Here is a 25,701-nt window from a genome sequence, read left to right on the forward strand (position 1 = left end):
TAGCTGGCAGTAGGTTATGTTCCTAGCGAGTTTATTCGCAAGTGTTTTGTTTTTTTGAACGCTACCTTAATGTACAAGTAGCTAAACTCGCTCATTCAGAGGTGGAAACCAGCAGACATGTGACAACATTAATCATAAAGTAAACACAAAACATCTGGACCTCTGTCACAGGACACCATACTTGTAAACACTCGCTACATTAAGCTCACAGCTCTCAGCACTGCCCACACTCAGCACAACTACAAAGACGACCAATCACACAGCTTGCGAAACGCGTCGTTGTGACGTGTAGTTATTATTTTGAGAGATGCGTGTTAGCATTGGCTTCAGCCTTGGCGAGGGCTATGCGACCGCACGAAGGCTGCGCCAGACTATGCATGTGCGCTTGACGTAGAAGTATAAATCAGCCTTACATACTACAAATCAGCAGCTCTAATCTTTCCATTGCAGCACAGGCTAGCATGGTGGCCATTACCTGTCATCAAATAATAGGATTTGATGATAATGAATGCGGAAGAGGATATGTATACAAAATGAGGCTTATTCCTATATATTTCCCATTACTATAAATTACTATAGTCCTTTAAATGTGTAACGCCTGTTTTTTGGGCGGGATTTATTATTTTTGCTGTTTTATTCTGTAACTTATTTCTGTTTAGTACAGCATATTATTTACAGTAAATAATTGCTAACTGCACACAGAAATGCCAACTGACCCAGCCAGGACTCGAACAGTGACCTTCTTACTGTGAGGCAACAGTGCTACCCACTGTGCCACCATGCTGACCATATTAAGATTCTTACTGTAGCATTATTTCTTATTTGCTTTTATTAATAAACAAGGCCCATAACATATTTATTTTGTTGACGCATCAAATGAGATCTAAAAATTGTGGGATATAAAACTCAAGTAGAAAGATTTTTTTAGTTTAATTTAAGGATTACGTTTTTTTAAATTAATTTTTTAATAATAATAATAATTAAAAATTATTATTATTATTATTAGGAATTATAATTATCCAAATCGATCACATTTTGGCTTTCAAAGTCACATTTTCAAACTAATTTTTGAGAAATAAATGTGTGTCCAGCTTGCTTTGTTCAGTGAGTGTAAGTTACATGCATGTGCTATGCTGTCTGGCACAGAAGTATAAATTTGGCTTCATTAAGTAACCTTTGTTATTGTCTGTAAGGGCCTACGCAATACCAGAAAGGTTATTGCAAAAACCACAGTAGCACCACCACAGCATACACAAGTGCCACTTTTAGTTTCTGGCTTGCCTCAGAGCAATCTCTATAAGCAGTAACAAATTCACTTCCTTTTATGTGTCAATTCATCTTCGATATGTGTATGAGAGGGGGTGGAGAGGTTCAAGGGTCGGAAGAGGGTTTTCTCTTCATCTAATGAATCCTTGTCAAAGCGTTGTGTGTGCCGAAAGACATCGTCTTCCCCAGGTAATTAAATAGATCATCAGGCTGTAAGCTGTGCTCATCTCTTCCCTCCTGCCCACCCCCCTTCTAATCAATCTCTCCCTGCTGTGCAGACGGGATTATTTACTCCAGCTAATGGCCCTTCCTGCTGCTCGTCGCTGCTTGGGAAAACGCAAACTGTCATTTCTGTAATTGTGTTCACTCCACAAAGATGGATGCTACCATGGTTGTGCCGCCGCTGCTTAATTTCATTTGCATGCGCCCTGTGGTTGCTGCAGGCGGCAGCTGCTGTTTGCAGCCGCCCTGAGCCCAGTGATGTGCTGGAATGGAGACAGACAACAACTCGTTCTGTCTCCCATAGGACCGGCCTTCACTCTCAAAGGATGCACACTTTTTTTTTTTAGTATGTGTGGAAGCCCTTTCCCAAGTACCGTTTCATTTGGACACCAGTCATACTGAGTCATCTTCCTGTTTAATGTGAAAGCGTACTCTGTTCCTGCTCTCCAGGAACCCAGACGGTTGTAAATGAGAGCTAATGCGGCGTAGTACAACCAAGTTCTATATGAATCTTTTCCAGGCAGAGACAGATTGGCTTATGCCAGTGCTGATGGTTTCTCTGCTTGACTGCTTGGTTAATCTTGCGTGAATTTATCTGATTTCCAAGCATCAAAGCATTAAACAAACTTTAAAACTAGAGATGCTTTGATCAGGGGTAGGGATGCATCCATTATAAATTATGGGTGTGCTATTATAGTCTAAGAAATAATCACGGTTTCACGGTTATCACGATTATCTGCATTCATTGATTTCAAAATCCTACTAGTTTGAAACTAAAATTATTTTAAGTTTGGTTTTGTAGTTCGGGGCCTAAATAAATATTCGTTGCCATTTTAAAAGTTCATATGATTGACTATGGAAAAATCATTGGATATTATTGATGAATTAAATTGGGTAAAATTGCTACTTTTTACTCTCATTCAATGTGTTTTGGTCATTATCAATGCACTTGGTTCTTTAATTGAGCATGTGCAGCGCGGCAAAAATAGACCCAGTGCCAAAACTGTCACAACACTGCTTCTTCAGTGACACTCACGCCTCACGCTGATGTGCTGCTTCTGTGTGAAGTATGAAAGCTCTAATCTGTTAACATGGACGCCACATGATTGCTCTCATAGGTGCCACTATGTGTAAGTGGGTTAAAGTGGGTTTAAGTGGGTTTGCGAACCTGTGTACTTTCCATCACTTCTTCCTCAAACTTCAGCCGTATGCAGCCCCCTGTCATCTCCATTAGGTGAGCCTGAAAAGCTTGAACGCGTTTCGTTGCGTGCCTCCATTGGAAATAACGAACTTGAACGAGCTTACCTTATAAGCATCAGTCATAAGCCCCTTTCACACATACAGACCTTTGGTTGTATGTATGAACAGGTCCTTTTTGAAAATACCGGTAAATTCGTTCTGGCTATTTTCCGGAAAGAGAAGTTGTAACATTACCGGTAATTTGCCGGAATGCTGCGCTGTGTGAATGCAGAAGGAAGATTGCCGGAAGATTGCGCGTGCACTTCTAGAACGTGCTGACGTAAGTCGTCTGCTTTAGCCAATCACAACAGTCAGACGCATTTACGTCCGCACGGTTTATGAGAATAAAAGCCTTTGACTATTTTTCCAGACACATTTAGCTGCTAGAAGTTAGTCAGATCACGTTTATATGTTCTTCTTAATGCCAACTGTGTAAATAATCATCGATGAGATGCTTATGATAAGCCGTTGTTTGTTTACCTTCAAGCTTTGCGTGTGCCTGTATAACAGCCTGTGAGCGCCTGCACACGCACATATTATGAACATCTCGACATGCGAAAGTGATCCTGCGAAAGTTGTTCACAATATTGATCATCCACAGAGTTTGTAATTTAGTCAAATGTTTACAAATACAAGCGCAGCCGTTTAAAGCTCATTTGTGGTGAATGATGTCAGAATTTACCGGTATTTTGGAATGGATGTGTGAATGCTCTTTTCCGGAAAATTTCCGTAACGTCCTCGCCTGTGTGAACATCGCTTTTTTTGAATATACCGGTAAAGTCGTTCCGACTTTAAATTTTCCAATTATTTACCGGTATCACTGTGTGAAAGGGGCTATAGTCAGTCCAGTGTGCCAGGTTATTAGTCTCGGTGTACAAACTGGCTTACAGTTGGCACAACTTTGTTTAGTTGCTGCAGTGTTGTTCCATGCAAAAACACGGTGTTGAGAAGCCTTTACGATTAATTAACCGTGACTAATTAATTCGCGGTTAATAGTCAAAGCGGTTAATCGCCGCGTCCCTAATCAGGGGTTTTTGCAGCTGGCATATGCTGCTGATTCCTTTTCATGACATGATATGTAGTTTATGCTTTATTGATAATTGATGATATTTTGTGAAGAAAACATCCTACATTTTAAAGATGACCTTTGCTAAACGTTATCTGTATTAGCATGCTTTGTTTATTAAAGAGCCCATAAGACAAATCCAAACTGAACATAACTGCAACCTTTTAAAGTGTAACCATTTTTTTCTGTGTCTTTTTTGTCTTTGATTTTACAATTTATATTCCTGCTACACAGAGAAAATATGTTGCTAGCTGAGCACACATTATGCAAAACTTCCAGTATTAATCACTGAAGCTGCAGAATGAATTTCTAACATGATTTCAGAACTGTTTATGATTGGAGAATTTGTCTGCATGCATAATTCAGTCACTGAGCGCAAACACTCAACTAAACTTATTGACATTTTCACTGGTTGTAATAATTTAGTTGAACTTTGCAGGAACATTTTTTTGTCCTCTTATTTTGAATTAGTTTATTTATGTTAAACATAGTGGTGGCGTTAAACTGATGATGCCATAATTTGTCTCTAATGGCTGACAGACATCACTAAGTTGAGTAGGATTCATTATCAATACCTTCATTGCTGCAGCAGCAACAAACTGCGCACCAAAGCCAGCTCGGGAGTGATTGTCCCCTTTCTCCTGCCACTGCATTTTTACCTTCTAAACTCGAGCACGCTTATATCATCAATGATGCGACGATTCAGTTTAACAGGAAAAGAAGTGCTCTCACTCAGTACAATGGGAATTGCTCTAGTTATATTGCTTTGTTTTATTTAGAGTCGTTTGGGATGCACAGTCAAATCTAAACTGATCCACCTTTTTTGACACTTTTTTTCACAAAAGTCATGCACATACAGTATTAGGAGGTTTGCTGAAGTGCAGTGAGTTGCTTGCATCTTTGAGTTATGACTGTTTGCGCTCATTAAAAAGTAAGAATAATTATTAACTTCATATGAAACAGTTCCTTGAAAGTGCTGTCACATCTGACGTCTTCAGTTTTGTGCTCGGGTGCGCTTTGCCAACTTTCTACGAGTGTACTGCGCCCGAGCGCAACCCAACTGTGCTCTGGCCTACCTCTTCCAACTGGGTCAGGCCCAGCCAACCAAACTGCAGCCCAGTTCGGATAACCTAGAGCAGAGATTACCAAAATATGCCCATTGTAATCTTTGATTTGGCCCACCGTCCCATTTGAGAAGACAGTGAGAATGATGGAGAGGCGAATGCAATGGTCATTTCTAATTTTGATTTTGATTTGTTTTATTGCCCAGCTACAAAACAATTTCAATTAAATGTTGTAAATGACTCCGATTTTTTTTTTTTTTTAACGTAAATAATTACTCAACAGATTATGCAGGAAGACATCGGTGAGCAAATTAAGGCAAAGACTCATGTAATTCCAATCTGTTATAAATGAGTTTTTTTTTCTGTAATAAGGTCATTATAAAATGTTAAATATAAATGCTGTATTAGTTAATATAGTAACAATAGTTTTTAGTTATTTTTAAATATTGGTAAATAAATTAGGAAATTACCTATGGCAGCTATATTTATTTTCACCCACTAGCCTCAGTCAAGTTTGGTTTTTGGCCCTTCATAAGAAAAAGTTTGTGTACAGAAATGTTACATTGTTGCTCTTTGCTCTTGGTGCGATTTCTAATCAGACCAAAAGAGCTAAAACAAGTCACTTGCGAGTAAACTCTCCTCGCATTGGTCAGAGTGTCAGGGTTTATTTTGCTGAGTCCCACTCAGCTGTCAGGAGAGGTGGTGGTTTGGTGGTGATTGACAAGGTGCATGCGCGCGACATGTCTGAGGAGAGATGCGGTGGGGAGGGGTGAGAAGGGTGCGCGACGATGCCTATTTGAGGACCGGGAGGGAGACGCGAGATTACCGGGAGATCACTCGTTTGCAGGCATCCGAAGACTCGTGAAGCTTCCCACCCTACTCATAATTCTCTCTTCATATAGCTGTATGCCTATTACATATCCATAAAACATTGTGATATAACCGCGCTCGGATGGGATCGCTTTCTCACTGCAATCAAACTGCTCCAGGGTTCGTTTCAATCGAGCCGAGACCACCTCAGTCAGGCGGTCTCGGAGCGATTACTTTGGCGCGGAACAGAGCGCGATTGCCCTGTTCACATACGCCAAACGAGCCGCGCTAACTAGGCAAACGAGACGGGTTCTGAAACAAAAGTGTCTAGGTGTGAAGTGTGGTAGGTGTGAAAGCACCCTAAAATATGTACACCCTCTGTTTTAGTTATCGATATATACACTAGATATAGCATACGCACCCTGAGCCTGCGTCAATATAGCCGCCACATTTGTACAGTTCTCCCAGGACAAATGTCGTTCAACTGCACTAGTCAAGACGGTATGCCAATGTGAAGATGCTGGACTTTTGCGCCGCTTACGGGTGTATTAACGAGCAAACAAAGAAAACAAAGCACAAAGGCAGAACATTTCATAGGTAAGATTTCGTTTTTTACATTTTTATAAGTTATGAACTTTTGTGCTAAACAAATAGCGTTATAAAGTCACTTACTGCATTCATCATATGGCAAAGTAGCACCAAACTCGCACTTAAAACTAGGCTTATGCTAGTTTTCTTGAATAAAATAATCAAACCATGTAAATGAAATATGACAACAAAATGCTGCCGTGCTAGAACTGAGCTGAGCAAAACTTAACCAAAGTAAGCACCATGCTGTGCTGTGTTTTATCATGCAGTGGAAAGGCAGCTAAAAACACAATGCCCATGTTTACCCCTGGTATTAAGATGTGTTTTTGTCAATCACAAGTGAACTATGCGTGTGGACATTCAAATGGATTGTTCTTATATTGTTGACACACATTTGGTTGATTGCATTAGAAACACTGCTAAAGATTCCCTGAGCTTGTTCATAAACAGCGCAGGACAGGCTGTTGTCTTTGTCAGTGTCTGCTTGTCTTTGAAGGTGATTAAAGTTTTGTCTTGGAGACAAAGACTGTATAAAGCAGAATGTTCTCTTTATGTTCTGCTGAGCCTTTTGCATAATGGTTTTCATTCAAAGCCACTCAATACAATTACTTTCAATGTTCTACAATATTTAAGCTAATTTGATTGATACAACTCTAAACAATTTAAATTGTTTAATTGTTTGAGTTGTTCATCACACTCATGTCATTTTCCATCTCAGACACATTGCCAAGCCCAACTTGGTGTCATTTTTGCATTGTTAAATCCAAAACCTTATTGTCAAATTGTGATAATCTTTACCTATATATGCCGATACCTATCTGCTGCTGATCAATGGACTCGGTCCTGGTTCAAACACACATACTCTCCGGGCACTTTATTAGGTATACCTGTCCAACTGCTATTTAATGCAAATTTTTAATCAGCCAGTCACATGGCAGCAACTCGATGAAAGCATGGATCCATTCTGCCGTGTAGCAACGGTTTAGACTGGTGGTGTTGGTGTAATGGTGTGTGGGATATTTTCTTGGCACACTTTGGGATCATTAGTATCAACTTAGCATTGTGTCAGCGCCACAGCCTACTTGGGTATTGTTACTGACCGTGTCCATCCCTTTATGACCACAGTGTTTCTTCTGATGGCTACTTCCAACAGGATAACGTGCAATGTCATAAAGCGAGAATCATCTCAGACTTGTTTCTCGAACATGACAGCGAGTACACTGTTCTCCAATGCCCTCCACAGTCACCAGAGCTCAATCCATTGAAGCACATTTAGAATTCGTTGAAACGGGAGATTCGCATCATGGGTGTACAGCCAACAAATCTGCAGCAACTATGTGATGCTATCATCTCAAAATGGACCAAAATCTATGAGGATTTTTTTCCAGTACCTTGTTGATTCTATGCCACAAAAGGCAGTTTTGAAGGCAAAAGCATGTCCAACCCTGTACTAGTAAGGTGTACTTAATAAATGGCCGGTGAGTGTATTTTGCGACAGTCACAAGGTGTTGTTGGGCTCCTTCTCTTGAGGAACATAGTCAGCAGATTAACATTGTGTGGGGAGAACTCCCAAAGAGTTTTAAAGAAAAATGCACACTTTTATATCCAATTTACACACTTTTAAGGGCCAGGCCTCCATCGTGGAGGCCTTGAGCTTGTGAAAAATGACACAGTTTGTGCTGAGGGACCTCTTGGGAGCAGAACATGTGTACAAGGTTATGTGACATTTATAATAATGTCTCAACAAGGCAGAACAGCTCAGGACCCTCAGGAATTGTAAAACAGTGCTATACTGCCAGGCACGACCCTTTTTTTCTCAGCCACTGTGCCATTTATTTCACCTTCTTCCAAGAGCACACGAGTTTTAAGAGTGGGTTTTGGGGTTTCTCTTTTGAAATGACCTGCGTGGCTGTCAGTGGTCATGCTGTCGACCGCGGTAATTCATTCAGACAGCCCTTTCTGTGGCACACCGTGCTTTCCCTATCCTTGAATCTTACTAATTAGCTCATCTTCTCCCTCGACGTGTCTTGCCACTTTAGCTTGTCTCTTTATAATTTAAGGGTTTAAGAGGCATCTAATCACTGCAGAATGTTTTAATGTATGATGGGTCTTTAAGTGTCATCACAGAAAATTTCACTCAAGCGAGCGAGATTAGCAAACGCGCAACATAACTTGAATAAAGATGATGTGTGAGGCATGCAATCATATGCAATTTTGCGATGAGATTTTTATCACTTTAACTAGATTTTGGGTTGGTTAATGTGAGATATTAAGCTATTCAACATTATTTGATGTGTGCTTTGGATCCCCTGACGTTTAACGTTGTTGTTCTGATTTATGCAGGCTATAGAGACTGCGCTGGATTGCCTGAAGAGTGCCAATACTGAGCCCTATTACAGGCGACAGGCATGGGAGGTGATCAAGTGCTTCCTGGTGGCAATGACTAGCCTGGAGGACAACAAGCATTCTCTTTATCAACTTCTCGCCCATCCCAAGTAAGACATCCACTTATCTTGTCCTGCATTGGCAGCTGTGTGAATATACAAACTTTTTTCTGTTTTAAAAATTACAGATTATTTTTAAGTTTGTTGTAAAACTGTTAAGGTTGTAATTGTACAATGTTATGTTCATATAGCAAAATATTTGGTCAGAATTTTCTGTATTTATAATGTATAATTCACCCAAAGTTGCCAATTTTGCCATTATGCATTTGCCTGATGATGTTTCAAACCCAAAAGATTTTCATTGACTGCATTTTAGTTAATTAATTAATATATTATTATTTTAAATGAACACTGAGATTGCTGCCTCTATTTAAAGCAGGGATGCCCAAACCCGGTCTTGTAGGGCTGTTGTCCTGCAAAGTTTTATGATGTATAAATGTATTATAAAAATGATCTTATGGTGTAAACCAAGTCCAAGACTTTTAAACAGGCAAACGAATGAATCTCCGAGTATGTTTATATGGACACCAATATTCTGATTTCAATACAATTAGGACAATACTCTGATTAAGAGTCTACCATGTAAACAGCAACTTTTGATTTACCTTAATCTGACTAAAGTCATAATCGAACTACTAAACAGAAATCAAATTTAGACGTGGAGTATGCCGATTTTAGTCAAATTATTGAAGTGCAGTACAGAAATGTAAACACTGCAATCAAACTATTATCGTCATGTAGGACTTTTCATTGCGTTTTGTGACAGGATATTCCATACACACTATTGACACTATTTTCAGCACCTATCGAGTCAGTAAAGGACTACAGACACCTGCATCAGGAAATCTGAGTTTTTTTTCTCATTCAGTGAGTGGTATCAAATTCCTCTAAAACAGCAGTCTACAAACCCTTACTTCGTAAATGGATCCAATATCTCAGTTTGTCATGGGGGAATGCATGAAATGTACCTAAATAAAAGTGAAAGTACCAAACTGCAGTTGAAGTCGAAAAATTAAAAATAATACTCTGGAGGAAATGTGTTATTGTGCACATGTTCTCTCTCCCTCCCTCTCTTTCTCTCCCTCTGTTAAATATTATCTCGTTAACATGCTTAAATACTTATGCCACATGACAATATAAAAGTTTTTTTTTTGTCCAAGCATATGAAATTTATTAATTAATTAATTTATTTATTTATTTATTTATTTATTTACTTATTTATTTATTTTTTATTAGAATATGCAAAAACAAAACAAAAACAACAACAATATAGTCAGGTACTGGTATGTGCGTGAGTGTGTGTGTGTGTGTGTGTGTGTGTGTGCGCGCATGTAAAGGTAACTTGGTGGACAGGTCAGAGTACATACATAAGGAACAATAACAGTCAATAAATGAAGCAAGTGTCACAGATATAAATAAAAAATATAGAAAGAAACCAGTCAGAGGTATGGTGTAACAACAATGCTTATTAATGTATGATAGTAAAAATGAAAGTAAAAATTATATTTTGAGATTTTAAGGTTTGCTGAAGTCTGTTCTGAAATGAATGCATCTTACCTGACGTCATTCGCTATGGTGTTTAATCATACGCTATTCGCATTGACAGGTGAAAATCCGATCTACCTGCTTACACTGCAGACACGTGGGCACAGATCCGATTCATATTGGATAAATTTTCACATACTGACAAGGCTGAATTTGATTTGAGTAAATCGGAATCCATGTGATTTCTTTTTTCCTGTTTGCACGTACATGGACCTTATCTGATCTGTGCCACATGAATTATGAACTTGAATTATGCAGTGTAAATGCAACCCTAACCATAGGTTTTAGACATAATAATAGAAAAACCCTCTTTTTAAAGTTTTGGTTAAATATCATATTGAATATATCTCTGGATTTAACTAAAATAAATATTTTTATTTGGTTTAATAATTTTTGCTTAGCTTTTTTATTTAAGCAGCTTTTTTATTTAAAATCTAGGTTCTCTTTCATTGCTTATCAGTTGCCTAAATTTAAATTTAAACACAGTAGAAATTGTATGGAAAAAGCTAAAGAAAAATCATATCTATAATAAAACCTGGAAATCCAGTATTAATCTGAAAATGAAGGCCTGGTACTACATGTGATGTAGTACCTTTTTAAATCTCATTAATAAAAGGGATACCCCCCAACCTCCCCCTGTCAGCTGGGTGTTTTCACCTCTAGTTTGAAAAAAGGCAGGAAAGTCCAGCTTTGTTTAGGTGGGAGTGTTGAGTGGCAAAAAAGGCAAGGGTTTGCATGAAAAAAGGGAGTTTCAGTTAGAGCACGTGCTCATTTTCACAGAGGTATAACAAACGCAGAGGAGAAGGACAGTGACTACGTTTACATGGACATCAGTAAATGAATTATTTGCCAAATTAGTTTGTCTAACTGCAGTTTGGCACTTTCACTTTCATTCAGGAACATTTCATGCAATGCCCACCATGACAAACGAGATATTGGATGCAAGGAAATGCTGGAAGAGTGTTGTTTTAATAGAAAGTTTGATACCGCATGGCAAATGGGAGAAAAAAACCTCCGCATTTCCCTGTAACTTAGATGCACTCGGTAGGTGCAGAATATAGTATCAGAAAGCCACGTGTGTATAGACTATCCTGTCACAAAATGTGGCAAAAATCCTACACATCGTTAATAGTTTGATAAAGGTAACATTCGGAGAGCAGGATTTACAGCGGATCTTTCAGCCCATAATGTTGTAGTGATATTAACGTACTGTAAACTTAGTAACTAAATCATTTTGACTGAGGTTTGTCTTTTAGAACTGAAAGAGTACTGCTGACGATACTAACTTTGCCTCTTAAGAAGCATAAACGAAGAACACTGATCACACACTTAATACATCTGTAGAGACAAGACAATCAACACGAACTGGAGCTGCGCCACTTTTAAAAAGAGACGAGTGGCAAATCTGGATTTCAACATTTCCAGATGCGAAAAGCCCTCGAGTTTAAAAATGTTCCTTACAAACGTATTTTTGTTGCGTGTTAGCAGACCACTGTAATCCACATGTGAGTCCAGCTGCACTCTCATAGCAGAGAAGTGAAACAAAACCTTCGTTGCAGCACATTTATAAATGCAGCACAAATTTTCTTCTTCGACTTGTTTTAATTTCGGTTAGCAACACAACGTGGCGTCTCTCTACCGTCTGAACACTGTAATGGGTAAAAACTTTGCATGTACATTAATGAAGTTGCAACTTATTCACAATAGAGCGCATTGATTGGTTTAAACCAAGTCTATTTTAAATTATCGATGAAAACTCAATGACGTCACGTTGTACCAGCCGTTACAGACATCCAGTCTATATGCTGGAATTTACACAAGAATCTAATCGCAGTGACGCAGCTTCAAATTTTCATTTTAAACCGGAAGAACGAATTTGCTCAAAATAACGCAAAAACTATAAATTTTCACTTTTTTGTGAAATATAAGTGTTTTTAGCAGCGTGGGACACATATATGACAGTCAACCTTTAAAAAAATGTGTTTTGATGATTCTTGACCCTTTAACAACGTGACACCAGGAAAAAAGGTTTTAGAATTTTTATGGATTAACACTAAAAACTTTATTTAATTTATGTATTCATTTGTTTGTTGTTTTTCATTTGTATGGTTACTGTTTAAATGTTTTTGCTATGAATATAGCCTTGGTTGCTGACATGGCATTAAATTAAAAATACATTACATTATATCTCTGAGGCTGAATCATGCCTTTTTCCTTTTTTTGCTATTTTTGCAGTTCCTCTGGGCCTCATCCAGCCTTGTCGGCACTGTCTACAGTGTTCAAAGGGCTAATTACTCAGAGCCGTTTCCACTGGCTGTGCAGGAGGGTCACATAACAGACTCATTGATCTCCACGCTGAGGCTAATTGACTGTACTTTATCTGTTTACCCCAAAAGCCAGTCATATGGGCCCTTTCAGAAATAACCAAGTGTCAGTTATATGGGAGTCGAGCTGTCAGATGTCTTGATTCATGACATCCTCTCTCCCTCTTTCAGTGTGGCACACTGCGCTGGTCATCATGAAAAGGGCCTTTTTCAGAAGGCGGAATGCCCTCTTAATATCGCAAATGCCAGGCCGGATAATTGAGTCCCATTCAAGTGGCAGCGTTATGAATTTGAATTGATCTGACCACTCTCTCTGGCTCAGTCCTCTCTCTAAGCCAAGCCTTTTAAATAGCGATAATGAAATGGAGCGATCCATCACCACCGCTACCGGCTTTGGCATTCTAGAGCGCAAGCTTGAGGAAGGATAAAACACTCACTCCATCACTGAGCTGCTATCAGCTGGGGTAAATAACCAAACATGAGACAAAATGTCAGCCAGACACAAAGCCAGACTCCCATGGGGCTCAGCTGTCCAAACACAAAAAGCCTTTTATTCTCGGTAATCAAATAAAATCGCTTGATTGGGTTATTCAACCTTAGGCGCTTGTAATGGAGCGAGTTCATGGATGCGATGTAAATTATGAGCTAAATCCTTTTGCTGCTTTTCAACAGCTTCACAGAGAAGTGGATCCCTAACGTGATCATCTCCCACCGGTATAAAGCCCAGGACACCCCGGCGCGTAGGACGTTCGAGCAGGCCCTGACAGGAGCGTTCATGTCTGCAGTCATCAAGGATCTCAGGCCCAGCGCTCTGCCGTTTGTAGCCAGCTTGATCCGCCATTACACCATGGTGGCGGTGGCTCAACAGTGTGGTGAGTAGTGTTGTCGGTGTGCCTACATTTCTATTGTTGGAGCCATGCTAGTATAGTTTCATGGTTTCTCAAAGGGCTGCACAATATATGGCATCTATATTGTCAGATGTGGAGTAGGGATTATAGTTGACATGGAGCCACAGTTTAGAATACATGATTGTGGAGTCACTGCAGAATTGAATCATAATGGAGTTAAGTTTATCATTTGCATGTGTATTTTTTTCTTTGCTCTATTGTTATTTTCAATGATTAATAAATTATTAATAAATATTAATATTAAGCTTGACTCACTCTCTTACAGAATAGTCCTAAATCAATCTAAACCACTGGTTCTTAAACTTTTTTTTACCGAGCACCTTAGAAAAAATTTGTCGCTCTAAGTATCACCATAATGACCAGTTTTGAAATGCAGTAGTGTAGTGGGCCTTAAAGTTTCACAAAACCCTCGAGTACTTTTTTTGAGATTTTAACAGGTGTGTGTGTGTGTGTGTGTGTTGAGCATCAGTTAAGACTATATTAGCTCCTGTTAGCTTTAATTGTGGGAAAAACTGGACAATTTTGAGCTTTTCTCAGCTAATTTCATCTTCCGGGTTTAAAATTATTTTTGGGGGCGGGATCAAAATTAGCGACGTATCGCAAAACTGCAAGTGCAAAGATGATACATCGGTTTCTCATTATTATTCATAGCGTAGTTTTCTTATCCTATGAGAAGAGCCTGCTTCTTAATTATTCATGACTGCACATGCTTTCCGAAGGCAAAGCAGACCTGCCAGTGCCAAGCTGTGAGACACGGACCCATGGCACGCAGTATTTAGCTGTTCATAAAGGGTCGTATGTATTTGTTTCCACTGGGTTTGTATCATGTTTTTCCCTGTAATGCTTTCAGGGCCGATACAGCAAAGCTGTTTTTGTGCAGCAAGCATTGTATTGTATTAAAACTGCATAGGTCATCACCCAACATTCAATTTTCTGCTCCAGGTCCTTTCTTGCTGCCATGTTACCAGTCAGGCAGCCAGCCCAGCACTGGCATGTTCCACAGCGAGGAGAACGGCTCCAAGGGCATGGACCCACTCGTGCTGATCGACGCCATCGCCATCTGCATGGCCTACGAGGAGAAGGAGCTCTGCAAGATTGGGGAAGTAGCACTTGCTGTCATCTTTGATGTTGCCAGCATTATTCTGGGCTCCAAAGAACGGGTGAGCTTTTGTTTTGATATTTGTCTTTCCTTTAGTAAACAGATTGAACTTGTAGGATTTAAAAAAAACTCATTGACACTTTTTTTTCCTTTTTTTTTCAGGCTTGCCAGCTGCCGTTGTTCTCCTACATAGTGGAGCGACTGTGCGCATGCTGCTACGAGCAGGCCTGGTATGCTAAACTCGGTGGAGTTGTGTCTATCAAGTTCCTGATGGAGAGACTTCCTCTGATCTGGGTGCTGCAGAACCAGCTGACCTTCCTCAAAGCTCTGCTCTTCGTCATGATGGACCTCACAGGAGAAGTACAAGATGCTCTTAATGCCATTAAAATCAGTGATTTTTTGGTAGGGCTGTCAATCAATTCAAGTTTGTCTAATTAATCACACTATGTTGCAATAAATGAATGGCATGTAACATGTTGCTGAGAAATTGCTGCCAAAAGACATTTTAAAGTCTTAATTCTGTTAATTATGTGGATGTTTACAAAAATGGATAAAGAAATACATTTTTCTATTCAGCGTTGGATTTATTACACCTAAATGTTTAGGCTAGAGTGTCTTTCAGAAGTTGCATTTACTTTGGTTTATAGATGTAATTAAAGAACATTTATTGCAGCTCCAGAACATTTTAGCTACCAATATTTTTCCAAATTGTTTTTGTATTTTGCATATAAACATAAATTTATACTGGTTTGAAATGAAAAAACAGTAAATTAGTTTTATCTGAGTTCTGACTGCTTTATTACATTTTTTATTCATATGAAAATATTACTTGGTTTAATTAAATGTTTTCTAGAAAAGAAACTAAAGCTAGTTGCCTTTAAATGTGTAGTGGTAAATTGTGTTAATTTAATCACATGTTTTAAACAAATTATTTATTCAGGAAACTGCAGTATGTTAATTGGAGACACTTTTTATGGCTTCATTGATAATATTTTGACTGACAAAACAGCAGGCACCATAACAACGTTGCTAAGTTAAAGTTCTGTTGTATAATCAGTATTACATTTATGTTTAATCGGGACAAAAACAGTCCTAAACTTGCAGTTTGTAACTGATATGATACAAATAAGAGACTAAAACTCATACGACCCCAATATCTTAAATATCATGTTCATGTTTATCATCAATCTTTTTTATGAATTGTAATATGACAAAAACTTTGAAGGAATATAAACTCCCTTATTTCTTGATTACGTCTTTAACCCAAAATGCCCTTCTCAGGTTTCTAATGGTGCAGTCGCCATGGCAAAGACCACACTGGAGCAGTTGTTGATACGCTGTGCCACTCCTCTTAAGGATGAGGAGAAGACAGAGGAGCTTCTGTCTGCGCAGGATAAGTCTTTCCACTTGGTGACCCATGATCTGGTACGAGAAGTGACCTCCCCTAATTCTACTGTCCGCAAGCAGGCCATGCACTCGCTGCAGGTTCTGGCTCAAGTCACAGGCAAGAGTGTCACCATCATCATGGAGCCTCATAAAGAGGTGAGTTTGGTGGACTTCTGCGTGATAAAATGTGTGTTTAGAAAGAAAGAATTTTGTTTATGGAGTTTTTGTCTTTGTTGAAATAAAAAATCATTTACAGGTAGGAATTTATCAACTGACATAAAATATATTTTTTGCAATTTTTTTAAACGTTTGTTTTTAAATAACATTGATAGATTTTAAAATGTAAGCTTTTATATTTTGAATATGAAATGATTTAACCTGCAGCACTATTTGGAAATTATAATGCTAGAAGCAACCACCCAAGCCATGTTTTAAGTAAAGGGGTCAGTAAGTCTTCTAAATAATGTTATATAAGAGGCTTAAGTCTGTACACATCATGGCCACATTTGCAGTGTTTCTCATTAAAGCAAATGTTTATTTATAAAAGACAACTTGCTAATGTAAGTCAGTGGTTTCTCACTGACTTTAGGGACCCTATTATTCAAGATAATATTCAAAGGTCGCTCAAATGTGTTTTCTAATACTTCTGCTGACAATGCTGTTTTTTTTTTTTTTTTAACCTTTTAGTTTATAATAATGAACTTTTGAGTTTTTCACTTGTTTGCTTTATAGGTTAATGCATTTATCATGTTTATAAATGGCATATTTAGCAATTTCACTGTAGTTTTTAAATAATTTTATTATTACTACAGTATTTTTATTAATTATACCTTTAGTATTTTCTAAGAGTTTTTTGACTTTTTGCCCATCACTAAATTGTGAGAATATTATTGGATTATTAAAATCCAAAGTTGTGCTTATTAACATTAGTTATTGCACTATAAGTTAATATGAACTACCATAAATTACATAAACTAATGTTGACAAAAATGAATAAATACCATAATAAATGTATTAGTAATATTTTTTTCATGTTAGTAAATACCTTATTTAACATTAACAAATGGCCTGTTACGATATCTATTTTTTATTGTACAATATACTGCACCAAAATATACATTGATAAGCTATATTATTGTCGTATTATTAGCATTTTATACCACTCATTTTTATGCCAGAATGACAATATAATAGCATCATACTGCAATTACAATCTTCCTAAAGAACACATATTTTATTCTTACGAATGTTTCATTTAATTAGTCATTTAAACAGTTAAATTGTATTTAATGTGAAAATGTGTATCCTAAACAAATAAATAATAATAAATGTTTAAAAAAAACAGGCAGAGGCTGCGATATCTGGTACCAGATGTATTTCATTTGTCAGGCACCCACATTAACAAATATTAAAGTAATTTACAGTAAATACTACAATGTTTTTAAACACTGACACTGACACCTCCAATAGAGATAGAGAGGTTGTGCAATAAACTGAAATGTTGGTAAAATAGTTTTTTTATTTATGAGAGATACATATTGCATCATCAGAAATGAGTAAGTTCATGTCCTTGTGTTGTGCAATGAGACAATATATTGATTATTGTGACAGGCCTAGGACCAATATTTTAAAATGTTATCTGGGACTGTTTTGTATTGTCCTTTTAAAAGGAATGGCGAAAATTGCTCTAGAATAATACACAATTCCTGCAAGTCAAGAGCATTAGATGGTCAGCCTACTTTCTGTATTAAAGAACGTTTTAAAAGTCTCCTTGTTTCCTCCAGGTGTTGCAGGACATGGTTCCTCCAAAGAAACACTTGTTGAGGCATCAGCCTGCCAACGCTCAGATCGGTCTGATGGAGGGCAACACCTTCTGCACAACCCTACAGCCCCGTCTCTTCACCATGGACCTCAACGTGATGGAGCACAAAGTCTTCTACACAGAGGTCAGTCTGGAACTCACTAAAACTTTTTAATGTGAAATGATCAATGCTCTTTGAACTTTCTCTCTGAACTGCAATATGTCTGATTTGACACAGTTACTGAATCTCTGTGAAGCTGAGGATGCTGCCCTGATGAAGCTGCCCTGTTATAAAAGCCTGCCTTCCCTCGTGCCGCTCCGCATTGCTGCTCTCAGTATGTGCTACTTTTTCATTAATATATATGAGAAACTGTTTAGACTCTGTTACAAAATCTATTGAGTTGCCCTGCTATAAGCAACTGTCTTCTATAATGTAACAATTTTCATTTTTAATTTTTTAAATGTACATTTTTTTTTCAGTTTAACAATTTATCTATTTTTGAAAGCAGCCTCTTATACTCACTAAATCTTTTTTTTTTGATGATAAAAATTTGGTTGAATATTTCTGACACTCATTCAGACACATACAGCACACTACATACAATTTAGCTTATCCAATTCACCTTTACTACATATCTTTGAACTGTGGTGGAACACCCGGCGGAAACCCCCGCAAAGATGGGGAGAACATGCAAACTCCACACAGAAACGCCTACTGACCCAGCCAAGGCTCGAACCAGCGACCTTCTTGCTGTTAGGCGAACGTGCTACCCACTGCGCCACTGTGTTGCCTATATTATATTATATTATATTATATTATATTATATTATATTATATTATATTATATTATATTATATTATATTATATTATATTATATTACATTATATTATATTATATTAAATGCTGTTGAGTCATAAACATTTAAACTTTCAGCATTATATAAACTCATGTTGGCCATTTCATAATGTTTTCATGTTAAAAAACAGTCAAAGTAAAAGAGTAAATCATTTTTTGAAGTAAAAATTCTGTGATAGAACTTTTTAATATTAATTATCGAATATTGATGATTGGCAATTATATGTTCATATTATAAATAGATTAAGGTTTTGCTAAAGTAAAGATCAAATGCATTATAATCATTAAGCTATTACAGCCATGTGTAATCTACTGGTTGTTTTAAAGTTAAGGAGCTGTAGAGAAACCCTTATCTAAAACATTGTACTAGGGCTGGGCGATAAAATTGGTATTGTCAAACACCAAACAGTCAAACGGTGTTAAACAGAAACGTCAAACAGACACGATTGCTTCCGAGTCCTGTCAGACCTCCACTAGTTTTTCCTTCATTTCGTGGGTCAAAATAAACCGAAAAAGAGCGCTTTTAACTTCTCCCCAGCCTCCCGCTGGCATGCAACAGGTATACACACATGCACACACAAGTGAATGCTGCTCTCTTATTGGCTGTAGGCTATCGCAGATGTTAGTTTCAGTCAAAACTCAATTTACACTGCATGATTTGAATCGCCGACAGCTCCAGATATTTAGCATGCCAAATATCTCGCAGGCATCGGCGACCCATCTGCGATTCTCTCAGATCGCATCTTTGATAGTTTATACTGTGTGATTGTCACTCACGTGCACGAGCACCGATTTGCCTGTGATTTCAGGCATTTGTCGGCGATTTCTCAAAACCTGTCGGCGAGCCAAAATCGGGGCTAAAATCACGCAGTCTGTACTAGGCATTAGTTCTAGATAAAAAACAACAACTTGTTTTTTATTTTAGTTGACAAGTTATTTCAAATTAAATTTTTCGTTGTTTCGTCTTCGTTTCATTTTCATTAACTATATTCACCTTGATTGAAATATGAAGTATATTGGCTATTAAAGCGATAGTTTACCCCAAAACAAACATTTTGTCATCATTTACTCATCCTTAACTAGTTTTAAACCTTTATGTTTAATAACCTGTTAAACACATGAAGATATTTTAGTAATGTTGGAAACCTTAAACCATTGAGTTCCATGATATTTGTATTTCGTATTAAGGAAGTCAGTGGTTACAAGTTTTCTGCTTTCTTCAGAACACTTTCCTTTGTGTTAAACAAAAAAAAGAAACTTTTGAAGGTTTGGAGCCATTTGAGGTTGAGTAAATAGAGTAACATTTTTGGGTGAACTAGAGGTTTAAGGTCAGTCTTCATGATTTTGCTGTTTAACTCTTCCTTGTCCAGATGCCCTGGCGGCTTGTAACTACCTTCCCCAGTCCAGAGAGAAGATCATTGCTGCCCTCTTCAAGGCCCTCAACTCCACTAACAGTGAGCTCCAGGAGGCTGGAGAGGCCTGCATGGGAAAGGTCAGTCCTCCCTCTCTCTCATTTCCTCTCTCCATCCCTCTAGTCTTCTCCGCGCTCTCTTCCTTTACCCTGCTGCCTCTAATGAGTCCTGCCCGAAAAGATCAATACAGGATGGAGTGAAACAGGCTGAGAGGAAAATGAATTTGGCCGTGATGCATCGTCTCGTTGCGAAGGGCTGGCGTGGCCTTTCTTTTTTGCGCTGGGTTTAGAGTTTTTCTGCTTCCTGGAGTTGACAGGACGGTAGCGAAAAACAAGGTTTTAAAATGCCATTATGGTGTAGTCTCTGTTGTAGGGCATGTAAAAGCAGCTGTCTCTATTAAGCACTCATAGGCTGTTTAATGGCTGAAGGTAATCATTGAGGTCAGTTTGTATTCACGTTCCTGTCCATGTTGTCAGTTCCTAGAGGGAGCTACAATCGAGGTGGATCAGATCCACACACACATGCGTCCTCTGCTCATGATGCTCGGAGACTATCGCAGTCTGACGCTCAACGTGGTCAACAGGCTGACCTCCGTCACTCGCCTCTTCCCCAACTCCTTCAACGACAAGTTCTGTGACCAGATGATGGTGAGTTAAAATGTTTAAGTTGAATACATATTACTACAAGCTCTTATTACCACATGATTTTCCAGGGTGTCCGTAGGGTCTTAAAAAGTATAAAAAGTTGATAAATCACTGTTGAGAAATTTAAGACCCTTAAAAAGTATTACATAGTCTTAAATGCTTTTTTGCAAGGTATTCAATTTTATATAATTTTTGATTATGAAATGTGTAATGCATGTTATGGTTGTATGCTAAAATTAGCTTAAATCAATTCTGTGAATATCAGGATGTTGTGTAGTTTATGAAATCCTACTAGATTTGATATCATGCTACTTTCTTTACAGGATTTTCCAAGGCAACATCGTTATTTCTGCAGTTCTATAGGTGCCAACCTGCTGAATTAGCTAGATTTAATTGATTTTTTTTAGTATATGAATAATGTTTTGGTTTTGGATTGTTTTCTTACATTAATATTTAGCAAATATACTGTAAGTAAAAATCTCGCCAGTGTTTCAAGTTCAAAAGTGGTTATAACAGTGGTAGGGAACCTATGGCTTGCAAGACCAAAAATATATGGCTTCCCAGCTGTCTCCCTTAAGTAATATTTTACAGTTAAAAAAATTATAACCATAACTAGAAATCAGTTTCCTAGTGAAAACACAATTACAATTCCATTTTTATTGTATTTTTTATTTACGACAAATGAATAAGAAATCAGTTTACAATAAAAGGATGTTTTGACCAATGCACGTGTGCAGCAATGTGGATACACTTAAGTCATGACACCAGCAAACAACTTGCGGTTCAATGGTTACCTTACACACGTAAACTCAGACAACATTCATGAGTGGTGATGGTGAAAATAAAAATTCTATAATTGTCCTCTCTCCATTCATATGATGATATATATTTAGATATAAATTTAAAATTTTCTTTGGCAAAAAAAAAAAAAATCAGAAATGGCTCCCGACCCTGGTTTATAAGGTCGTAAAATTATGAAAGGAGTCTTAAAGTCTTAAAAGGTATTGAGTTTGACTTTCTGATTCCTGTTTATTCTCTGTTTTCCTTGGACACAGTTTTTAATCTCAGATTGTAATGGTGTAATTGTATATTTAGGATGGAAGGAATGGGTCTGGTTTTACTTGGCACAATTATTTATTGAATGGGCAAATGCCAAAGCCAGGTTTTACACATTAATTATATTTTTATAATTATATATTTAGATTTTTTTTATGTGCACATTAAATTAATTAAAATTCAATATTTAAACAAGTAAATCTTTAGTTGTAGGTCTGTCTGTATGTCTGTCTGCCCATCTATTCATCTATATATCTATGGCATAATGACATTAGAATAACACTTATGTATGCACACCCACATTGAAATATGTGAAACTTATTTTAAATGCAAATGTATTTTTGTTAAACTTAATCATTAAAAATGAATCCTTTTTTCTATTAGCTAGTGCTGTGCAAACATCAATCACAATTAATCGCATCCCAAATTGTTTTTGACAATATATTTATTATGTGTATATATAAATACACCCATGTATAGACCTTTTTCTTGGCTGCTATAGAGACCAGCGTCTTCCAGTAGAATGCCTAGAACTTTCAGTTACAGCATTTACGACTGGTAATTTGTGATCTGAAAATGGGTTTCAATAGAGGTCTGAGTAGATTACGGAGTGTTTTTGTGACACAACTTTGAAAGGTGTGTATTAAAGCCATCATAATCTGTCAGGTGTGGTTCAAGCGCAAGAGAAAAATGTTCTCCTAGTTCACATGTCTGCAGCCAGAAATACAGTGTGTGTGTGTCTGTGTGTCTGTGTGTCTGTGTGTCTGTGTGTCTGTGTGTCTGTGTGTGTGTGTGTGTGTGTGTGTGTGTCTGTGTGTGTCTGTGTGTGTCTGTGTGTGTCTGTGTGTGTCTGTGTGTGTGTGTGCGTGCGTGTGAGCGCGTGCGAGAGAGTGTGTGTGTGTGTGTGTGTGAGAGAGAGAGTGTGTGTGTGTGTGTGTGTGTGTGAGAGAGAGTGTGTGTGTGTGTGAGAGATTGTGTGTGTGAGTGTGTGAGTGTGTGAGTGAGTGAGTGAGTGAGTGAGTGAGTGAGTGAGTGAGTGAGTGAGTGAGTGAGTGAGTGAGTGAGTGAGTGAGTGAGTGAGAGAGAGAGAGAGAGATCACATTTTTTTTAAATGATCAGTCCAGGAGGTGGTGCTGATCGATGACAGTATTAGTTCAATTAAAAGCCAATAAAATAGATTAAAACTATTGTTTCAAAGCTGTCCAAATGTGACTATTTATATGCATTAAACTGCCGACCGGTAGTTCTTAGCATTCATATTTCCATAAGCGCGAATCATTATGGGTAATTTTGCTTCATAAGAAAAAGGTCTATATATTTGAGAAAATGTTTATTTATATCTAGATATAAAATATATTTGTACATGATACAAATTACATATAAATTTAAATATCTATGCAACAAATTTTGTATGGTTTTTATTTATTTTATTTAAAAATATATGAATTTTGGATGTGATTAATCACAATTAATCTTTGACCAGCACTACTTCCAGTTAATATAAGGTTTTAGTTTATTTATATTTCACCTAAAAATTGAAATGCACCCATCCTAGTGTGTTTTTTTTCTGTTAATTTTTAGGTGAGCTGTTCCTTTAACTATAATGACCCTGGAATGCAGAATAGCATTAATGCAAAGACAAAGGGCACAGACTCAATTATTCTTCTGTTCTTGCAGCAACATCTGCGTAAATGGATGGAGGTGGTGGTGATCACGCATAAAGGAGGCCAGCGGGGTGATGGCAGTGTGAGTATAAGCTTGTTTAATATGTCTCTTGTTGATAGGGGCTTTGTTGTCAAAGATTATATGTCAAACTTTACAAAGCTTGGTGGAAGCATCATTTTGTGCATTTACATACATGTTCTTAACCTGGTTATTCTGGCAATGCACGTAGGGCTGGGCGACATTGGCGAAAAAATCATGATATCATGTGTCATATCATTCAGCGTCAATAATTATTGAATATTTTTTTAACCATACATTTTAGGAATATTAGGATTTTTTATTTAACCACTTTGTTTTAATTTACCAACATTACTAAGGCGCAAACAGTTTTAAAAGTCAAAAACAAAAATATTTAAATAAAATATCTGATTTCTTAATAATAAAATGAACATAAGTGTTAGAGAGACTCATACACCTGATTAATAAAATGTTACAAAGTGTGTGCAATGCTAAAGCGTAAATTCTGAACAATCACTAAATCTCAAATGTGATAATCAAATCTGAGCTTGCAAGTTATGGAACCAGCCGTCATTTTTCAAATACATACTGCAACATTCCGAATTGTGAATTTGGATGACTATATCACCACTATGCTAAAAAAATCTTTTAGATGGGGTGCTAGTGGCTGGGATGCACAAGAAATACAAAACAAAAAGCCACTCTGGCGACATTCTTACATGCTTTTTTTATTTACAATCTCTTCATTGCTGCTAGCCACTGCACTCATTTTTGCATGTGTTGTTATTCTGACCTTAAGTGACCAGCTTGAGTGTGTGGTTTCTCACTATTTTCTTTGCGCTCGTGCTCCCCTGCAGTCTTTCTGTAACTAGGCGACCATCAACCATTTTCTCTGTTTATGGAGAAAAGTAAAAAGTGCTGTAGTGTTTTGATGCGTTGTCTTTGTCTGAGGTAATTAGTCTGTAGTTATTAATTAAATGTGTATATTGCATACAAAGATTGGTTAGTTCTACTTGCATGAATTGTGGTGTGCATGTGGCATTCAGAAAAGTTCACATGTTTTCACCTAGGGGCGCCTGGAAATTGTGTATGGGTCACAACATGTGCGCAACACTCCTATATGCCCGTTGTGAAAGTCGTGTGCCTCCAATGGAAACCTACACCCTAAGCTTATTGGCATTTTTAATAAAAAATATATTATAGATTTATACAGAATCTTTTGTTTTTATCGATATTGATATTGGTCTTCGGTTAATAAAAACAGGGACAGATTTTATCGCCCAGCCCTAAATGCATATAGTCATTTAGATGCATTAACCAGTTTCCTTTGTCACAGTAAGGTCATGAATTGTTTAAGGATATACAGGATCATCACAGCTAGATTTTGCAGCACGCAGATTGTGCCTATAGCTTGTTAATGCATTAACTTTTTTTCTGTTGGTTTATTATGTCCAAACTCGGCCCTGGATGGCCGGTGTCCTGCAGATTTTAACTTGCTTCAACACATCTCCAAGGATGTTACTAGAAAAGCCTAGTAAGAGCTTAATTAGCTAGCCCAGGTGTGTCTGATTGGGGTAAACTTTGTAGGACACCGGCCCTCCAGGACCGAGTTTGGGCTCAACTGGACTAAGGTGTTTAAACAGGGTGTCCGCAGATTCTTAAAAAGTATTAAAAGTTGATAAATCCATTATAAGAGGCACTTAAAAGGTATTAAAAAGTCTTAATCGTGTTTTTACGAGGTCTTAAATTTTGTTTAAGTGTTGTCCCAAGTTTTTGACTCCTAAAAAGCATAAACATATTTATTTTCCATTTAATATTAACAACGGCTTACTTGATTCATGCGATTGGTTTAGGCTACTGCGTGTCCGGCCAAGCTCCACCGTCCAGGTGATATCTTGCAATTTACGACAAACGTGGGAAGGTGATGCGACTCTTTCCACATGTAGCGAAACCATAGAGTGAAACAGACGGCAAATAGGGAAAATGTAAGTTTGCATACTCCTGGTTGGAGAAAGACAGTGGCTGACGCCTATCGTTAAAAACAACCTAGTAATTTATTCTTTCAAGCTATGTTTCCTCCGAGAGTATCTGGGTTCTGTTGCATTGTTGTGCTCCATTGATTTATTTAACTACTACTGTTTATTAAAAACTCTTTATTAAGTTAAAGGTTTGATACTGATTAGAACTTGAAGTGGCGATGAGATCTTAAAATATTCTGAGAAGGTCTTTAAAAAGTCTTATAAAGGGATTGAAATTACCTTTTGAATTAATGCATATACCCTGTTAAAT

The 25,701-nt window shown here is 37.5% G+C and overlaps 1 protein-coding gene across 6 annotated transcripts in view; it reads left to right on the forward strand.

Moving 5' to 3' along the window:
* Positions 1–25,701, forward strand: part of trrap (transformation/transcription domain-associated protein) — a 185,959-nt gene that overhangs the window by 40,170 nt on the left and 120,088 nt on the right. For all 6 annotated transcript variants that reach the window (XM_087275128.1, XM_087275130.1, XM_087275129.1 and 3 more), the window contains 10 exon segments: positions 8,599–8,750; positions 13,241–13,440; positions 14,419–14,636; positions 14,738–14,935; positions 15,857–16,117; positions 17,746–17,907; positions 18,001–18,097; positions 19,988–20,109; positions 20,506–20,676; positions 23,407–23,475. In XM_087275128.1, the coding sequence (XP_087131254.1) occupies positions 8,599–8,750; positions 13,241–13,440; positions 14,419–14,636; positions 14,738–14,935; positions 15,857–16,117; positions 17,746–17,907; positions 18,001–18,097; positions 19,988–20,109; positions 20,506–20,676; positions 23,407–23,475 (1,650 nt within the window).

Source organism: Danio rerio, chromosome 12 (assembly GCF_052040795.2).
Source record: "Danio rerio strain M-AB ecotype USA chromosome 12, GRCz13ab, whole genome shotgun sequence".
Classification (NCBI taxonomy): Eukaryota; Metazoa; Chordata; class Actinopteri; order Cypriniformes; family Danionidae; genus Danio; species Danio rerio.